General features: G+C 45.0%; 1 protein-coding gene across 2 annotated transcripts in view; it reads left to right on the forward strand.

Annotated features, from left to right (window-relative positions):
• The window catches only part of PINX1 (PIN2 (TERF1) interacting telomerase inhibitor 1), a 59,518-nt gene extending 52,309 nt beyond the window's left edge, over window positions 1-7,209 (forward strand). For both annotated transcript variants that reach the window (XM_005528793.3, XM_088053809.1), the window contains exon 7: window positions 6,072-7,209. In XM_005528793.3, the coding sequence (XP_005528850.2) occupies window positions 6,072-6,668 (597 nt within the window). In that variant the 3' untranslated portion in view covers window positions 6,669-7,209. The remainder of the gene's footprint in view (window positions 1-6,071) is intronic.
• The last annotated feature ends 470 nt before the right edge of the window (window positions 7,210-7,679 follow it).

Below are 7,679 nucleotides of genomic sequence, written 5' to 3' on the forward strand. Positions count from 1 at the left end.
AATATATTCTGGAACAGAATTTATTTTAGTAGGAAAGTACTTCTCTGTAGTAATTGGAATTTGTCCTTTTAACAAGTGTCATTCGTCCAGGTATTGGACATGCAGGATTTTCATTCCATTTCCCATCAGTGGATTCATTGTTCTATTGGCACTCAGGATAAATAGTAGTAAAATTAAACCTTCCTATGGATATATGGCTGGTCCTGGTGATGACACCACCATGGCCAACAAAAATTAGAAGTTGCAGCTGACCTGAATTTTTACCACTTTTGTCCAGGCTGAGTATCCCTGCTTCTCATCTCTTTGATTAAACCCTCGTTTATTTTAACAGGCTGCCCATGGAAGTGGTGGAATCATCATCCAGGAGGGATTTAAAAACTGGGTGGATCTGGCACTTGGGGACATGGGCTGGTGGTGGCCTTGGAAGTGCTGGGGAATTTTTGGACTCAATGGTGTGAGAGGGATTTTCCAACCTTAATAATTCTGTGATCACCAGGAGGTCAAATTGTGTCCCTCTTTAGGACACATATTTAGGACAACAACAATTTGTTGCTCTTTGTTTTTTTGAAGCATTACAGGGCTGAGAGATGCTCCTGGAGCCCAGATCCCACATTTTCCATTCCAAGCAAGGATTAGCTCCCCATAACACTTCTCTGGTAGTTGTCTGAGTTGCTTTCAGTGGTTGAGACTCCCAGTGGTTGTTGAGGCTTCACAAAGATGCTGATTTCTCCTGCTGGCAAAGTTTTCCTGTGGATAATTTCCATCTGCTGCTTGTCCTTTTCCTCATGAGCACTGGAGAAATTGTCCAGTTTTCCCTTTGCATCAGCCATTTCTGTACTGGGAGTCTGTTCTCATCAGCTCTTCACAAGATGCTGTCTGCAATAAACCAATTTTAACCAGGTAGATTAAAAGCATTAGAGCCTCCTGGGTACCTGTTCTGATGCCAGAAGTGACTGCAGAACTGGCGGTATGTGGCCTTATTTATGCATGTATTTATTTTAATCCTGCTTAAACTCATCAGGCTACAGGTCTTTGTTCACCCTCTCGCCTGTTTGATCCCAATCCAAATGTTAATGCTCGTACTTAACTTGAAGTTGTCAACTCCTTAAAGCAAGACTCTGTCATCGTGGATGTCTGCAAAGCTCCAGAGTGACTCTTCAGGAATTATCTGCAGCCATTCCTGGGATGGAAAGATACAGGGATGCCCTCAGCTCTTGCCTGTCACGTTTTGTGCACTGCATGGGGGTCCCACCAGCCTCTTGGTGAGGATCTGCAGCAGCAGGAACAGAACAGGATTGTTTTAATCTTATTGTTACAGTTTCTCAGCAAGAAAGTTGGTAAGAAAGGCAGAACAGGGGTGGCTGCATTTTGAAGCTAAGAGTGATCCTGTGTTTTCCATGGAACCCAGGCTCCATGTGCTTCATCCAGCCCACTTTCTGTAATTTAAGTGAGAGACAGCTTTATTCTGCCTTTTTGCTCATCCCTTCTGGACTTTGCCTTTTGTGTCAGTTTTGTGAATCAGATTTCACAAAATTGTTGTGAATTAGTACCAACAAAGCAAAGTCATGTAAAATTACTGGGCTTAAGTAATAGTGGTTCCTATGTAGCAGACAGAGATGGTATAAGAGAGTCTTTTATTCCCCTATTTTAAGATTTTAAGTGCTAAAAAGGAAATATTTGCATTCTGAAGAGGAGGGAAACTTCTCTGAATGAACCCAGGCTGTTTCTGTTGCTCCTGTTGTTGCCAGCACCCTTTGCTTTGCACATGGGTCCTATCTCACTTTTCCTCCCAAGGTAACATGCAGGTGCAGTTCATATTTTGAATATTAATTATAGTAACCCCAGTTTTGGGTTGGAAGGGACCTTAAAGCTCATCTCATTCCCACTTCTGCCATGGACAGGGACACCTTCCTGTAGACCATCAAACCCATTTGATTTCATGAGGTGTCTAAATCCTTCCCACTTTGGGCTTCTTCTCTTGCCAAACTGCTTTCACTGATGTGAATTCCTTTGATAATTGACCATAACCCCCTGTTTTTTCCTTTCACTAAATAACTGAGAGGTGCTCTGAGAGTGGGATGCCCTAGAGATGCAATCCTGATCCTGCAGGATTCAAGGGAACCAGGATTTCCCTCTGTAAATTTAGTGTACTCCCTTAATGATTTAATCAGCAAGTGAAGAAAGGCAGAGAAAAACACGGTGGTACAGGGAGTGCTTTATGTCCTTTAGGTTATTTTCCATACATTTCACTAATTACATAAGCAGATGATATTTACAGGAGACTTCTGCCTGTAATTGACCTTCATCTCTTCCTGTGCACTTCCCAACCTCTCCTTGAATTTTCCTATTGTTTCCTCTTAGTCATTTCACATTTAACACCATGTTTTGAGCAGTCCTTTTCTTTGGCTTGGGACCATCCTACCAGCTCTCCATTCCCAATTCCTTCTCACTTCATCCCCTCAGCTCATTTTTGTGGGCAGTTTTGGAGCTCATGGCACAGACAAACATATTCTCCAAAGCCCAGTCTCCAGGTTTCTCTCCAGTTACAGCACAGTTGCTCTTTCTCTTTTACCTGATCATCAGTTCTCTGGACAAGAATATTTCTTTCTGTCTTTCATCTGATGAAAAATTGTCTTTCAGAAGCTGCAGCAACACAATCAACTTTTAGGAATATATGCCTTATTTTTCTTTGAAATTTTTCTCTGTGTTGGGTCAAGCAGGGGAGGAGTTGCATAAACTGTGAGGGGTTAGAGAAAACCCCTGGTTAGAGTTCAGCAGTGTTCCCATGGCTACTGGGACAGGTATACCACGGAAGCAGGAATACCTTGGCATTTAACAGCCCTTCCAGGTGATTTATGGTTTCACATAAGCTTTTCCTAAACCCAGAGGTTTTCTAGGGTTGGCACCTCTTTGCTTGTCTCCATGCCCTGTTAGTTCTGTGCTCAGTGGGCCATGGTTATTAAAATTCTTATCAATAAAGGAGTTTCTGAGCAAGGTTCTTATTTTCTAAACTCATACATACCTTTGGAACTCCTCTGCTTAACCAAAGGAACATTTGTTTTTATGCCTAATGTACTTCATGAAAAGAAAGAAATGTGTAGAGTTCAGGTAATATTTGCCTTCAATTACAGTAATTAAGTTGTCAGGAGTTGAAGTCACCAAGGCAATGAGAAAATCCTTTCCTGGTTGGCCAGGGGGTAACGGGTGTTCTGGGCCCAAGTGTGTTTTACACATCGGGGTGGGGAGGGAAACGGGTCTGGTCGAAAACCTGGGAGTCTGTTTGTCCTTTTGCAATCCAGGGTGTCAAAATCCTGCTGTGGGAGGAAGGAAAATGACCCTGTTTGCCTGGGCTTCAGCAGGGGAGGGCCAGGGAAGTGATTGTCCCCCTGTGCTGGCACTGCTGGGACACCTCCAGTGCTGGGGACAGCTCTGGGACCCTCCTGACAAGAGAGACCTGGAGGGGCTGGAGCGTGTCCAGGGCAGGGAACGGAGCTGGGGAAGGGGCTGGAGCACCAGGAGAGGCTGAGGGAGCTGGGAAAGGGGCTCAGCCTGGAGAAAAGGAGGCTCAGGGGGCCCTTCTGGCTCTGCACAACTCCCTGACAGGAGGGGACAGCCGGGGGGATCGGGCTCTGCTCCCAGGGAACAGGGACAGGAGGAGAGGGAATGCTCTCAGGCTGTGCCAGGGGAGGTTCAGGCTGGACATCAGGAAGAATTTCTCCATGGAAAGAGTTATTAAACATTGTTAGGGGCTGCCCAGGGAGGTTTGGATTCCCCATCTCGGGAGGTGTCCAAGGAAGGCCAGTACATGGCACTCAGTGCTGGGTGACAAGGATGGTCACAGGATGGATTTGGTGGTGTTGAATCTGACTTCCATCCAAAATGATCCTGTGATGACATTGGATTCTCTACTTGTAAGGTTAGATCTTATTAAAAACAGGTTTAATATAAATGTAGCTCGACCCATTTACCCTGGGAATTCTGTCTTGTTAAACTTCTGCTGCAGCTCCCCTTTCAAATGTAACCCGTGTGGAGATGTGTGTGGATACATCCTCTTTTTCCCTGTGTTCCACATCCCTTTTCAGGCTTCTTTGCCAGAACTCAAATAGTTTCACTTACTTCATAACCCTTCAGGAACACTACAACATATCCCTACAAGAAAAGTCCCTAATTTTGATAAGTGCCCACACAAACATCACAGGAATCTCAAGTGCAGCCTTACTTTCGTTCCACTGGAATAGCTCTCTTGAAAGCAGATGGATGAGGAAATCACCACTCGTAATGCATCACTAATGACACCAACTTTTGCATTCCTGCTCATGGGAGTAAAGGTTATGGATGCATAAGGAGCCAGACCTGGAAAACCTTACTCACAAACCCTAATAAACCCCACTTCAGCCAGCAAGTTTAACGATGCCCTCAAGAGAGCCAGGTCCCTTATCTGCAGCATCATGCAATAGCTATAAAGCGTAGAGATAAGTGGGGTTTTATCTCCCAGCTCTCTGCTGGCCTTCCCTGAGTATCAGGTTATGGCAGTGAAAGTGGCTGTGAAATCTGACTGCTCTGATTTGGGCAGGCAGCATTCAGGATGTGTGGGCAGAGCTCTTACCCATCCATGCATTTATGAATGGAAAAACAGGGAATTACCTGACTGGAATCCCCTGATGCAGATTTTGTAGAGCAGATTTTGGTGAGGATTCTACACCGTCCTTCCCAGCTTTTCCCATCCAGTGGGGGTACTAACGAGCTCAGGGAGCTGGAAAGGGGCTCAGCCTGGAGCAAAGGAGGCTCAGGGGGCCCTTCTGGCTCTGCACAACTCCCTGACAGGAGGGGACAGCCGGGGGTCGGGCTCTGCTCCCAGGGAACAGGGACAGGAGGAGAGGGAATGGCCTCAAGCTGTGCCAGGGGAGGCTCAGGTTGGACATCAGGAGGAATTTCTCCCTGGAAAGGGCGCTCAGGCATTGGAAGGGGCTGCCCAGGGAGGTTTGGAGTTCCCATCCCTGGAGGTGTCCCAGGAAGGTCTGGACGTGGCACTCAGTGCTCTGGGCTGGGAACAAGGTGGGGATCGGTCACAGGTTGGACTCGATGGTCTTGGAGCTCTTTTCCAACCTGAATGATTCTGTGATTCTGTGAAAATTTGGGACATTTCCAAGAGTCATTTGCAGCAAAAGGCTGTACCACAAAGGCTTTGTTTTGAGTGCTTTGGTATGTATGTGAACAAGCCTTAATTTCAGCTGCCTTTCTGGTTTGTTTCTTTTGTAAATCTCAGACAATTTAACAAATTATACATTTTCATCTTGTGGCATTTGTTGCTTTCTCAGTCAATTCTTTTCATGCCATCCATAACATCCAGCTCCAGAGCTATACTTTGCTTTTAGTTTGATATTTCCTTTCTACAAAGGAGATTCTTCACCTGCAGCTGGAGATGAGCAGCTCTTTATTCCATGTCTGCAGAAACCTTGTAAGATGTAACCTGTGATGTTGTTTGTGCCATCTGATAACGTGTGATCAAATGGAGCCTGTTTAAATAACAACATCTGGGACACCCTGACAGCAGAGCAGCTCCGAAACAAACATTTCCAAAGATCAGATAAGATGGAAGAGATGCCTCAATGCTGGATTGCTCCCTGGATCACAAGTTCCTTGCTGAAGAGTTATTCCAGGCATGGGATTTCCTTTGTGCCACAGGCTAATGGATTGTAGTGGATCATTTTTCATGCTGGTTTATGTCTTGCAGAGACATGTGCTTTGTAAAGTCAGTGTAATGCACTGAGTATGACAGTGGTAGACATGAGTTATGTAGGAGTAGGTAAACTAAGGAACTCAAAACAACTGAAATTTGTCTTGGCTTGTGTTCTCTTGCTGCCTTCCCTCCTTCCACCTCTTTTCCCTAAACCCACAGCATCTTTCACATTAAGGGCTGCCTCACTTCCACCCAAATCTGCACTTTCACAGTTAATTTTCAAAGCACCACGTTGCTTTTCAGTATTTTCCTTATTAGTGTGCAGAAAACCAGCATTTTGTTTAAAGCTGTGACTCCTGACTCACTCCTGCTCCTTTCTGTTCCCTTGCAGGAGGATATTGCTGATCCTGACTCCCAGGAAGAGAAGAACAACTGGCTCTCCAGCCCTGGAGATGGTTCCAATACAGTGAAGAGTGTTCTCACTGTCCAGGAATATTTCGCCCAGCGCATGGCAAAGCTGAAGGGATCCCAGAAGGAAACAGAAACAAAGGTGGAACATTCCAGCCCAGCAGCTGACGAAGCTGTGGAGCCTTCAGAAGAGCTGGAAACCAAAGTCAAAAAGAAAAAGAAGAAGCAGAAGAGAGATGATGAGGCAGAGTGGACAGAGGACTGTGAGAAACCAGGGAAAAAGCCCAAGACAGGGAGCTCGAATGGAAAAGAACTGGATAATCCACTAAATGAATGTCACAAAAGGAAAAAAAAGAGGAAACATAAAGAAGAAAATGAAGGAGAAAACATCAGTTGTGATGAAAATACAGGCAGTGGAGAAATTTCTGTGGGAATGTCTGAGGGGGAGGAACTCAGCACAGAGGAGCAGGAGGAGAAGCAGAAGAAACGCCACAAGAAGCACAAAAAGCAAAAAGAGGAGACAGGGGAGTGTGGGGAAGGAGCAACCAGAAAGAAAAAGAAGCACTGCAAGAACATTTAACCCTTTCAGGCTCAGGGGTTGAGTCTGTGTTAGAGAGGCTCTGTGTAAACACAGCATCATTCCAGGCTTGGACACTGCTCCAGCTCCAGCTGGGACAGGCTGGATCTAAACTCAGGCTGGATCTAAACTCAGACTGGATCTAAAATCAGGGTGGATCTAAACCCAGCTCTGCCAAGGGAAAACATGGCAAACAGGAGCTTCAGTGCCACGTTCAAAAGGGATCCACATGGAGGATTAACACATCAAGACTGTGAAAGGCAGGGAATGACTTTCTTCTGCTTCACACTGACTGTGTTTTTCTCAATCCAGGAAAAAAAAATAAAATTACCCTAGTACTGCCTTTTTATTAAAATTGTTTTCACTTGTGAGAGCCCAGCTCTGCTTCTGGAAGCAGGAGGGAGTTTGCAAAGCTGTCTCTGTTTTCTCATTGATTTTTGCAACGTGGTGTCCAATTTTTACATTCATCTCTTTTTACATATAAAATGGATGTTATTTCTTCCCAAAATGCTTACTCTGATTAAAATTTTGCTCCTGAGTGTCAGCACTAAAGGATGAAATAAAAAGACCTCTCTGTGCCTCCAAACCATTCTCAAACAGTTGTAACTTCGCACCAAAGCTAAAGGAAATGTGTATGAACCTTATCATTTATTAACCATACCTAAATCTTTGATTTCCAGGAAATACTCAGGAGCTCTTCACAGGTACCTCTGGAATCCAGAAAGCTGCCTTGGATAGAGTCAGGTTTGTTCCTGAAACTGGGAAACCAATAGATCTTGAAAGCACAGTCGGATTGCTATGGCCATTCACACATTGAAAACTTGCAGTTTGGATTTATAACCAAACCAGAGCTTGTTTCTCATTGTAAGCCTGGAAATAAGGAATGCCGGAACTGGGCACTGCCACAAGCAGTTTTGTGGGAGATCTGAAACACTCAGCGTGATTGTTGGCATTTTAATGTCACTAAGAGCTGTCAGAAGAGATAGGTGAGCTTGGAAGTGGTGGAATGGGAAG

This window comes from Pseudopodoces humilis, chromosome 3, assembly GCF_049639895.1.
Source record: "Pseudopodoces humilis isolate 2021_Gansu_Grassland_sample_001 chromosome 3, ASM4963989v1, whole genome shotgun sequence".
Taxonomy (NCBI): domain Eukaryota; kingdom Metazoa; phylum Chordata; class Aves; order Passeriformes; family Paridae; genus Pseudopodoces; species Pseudopodoces humilis.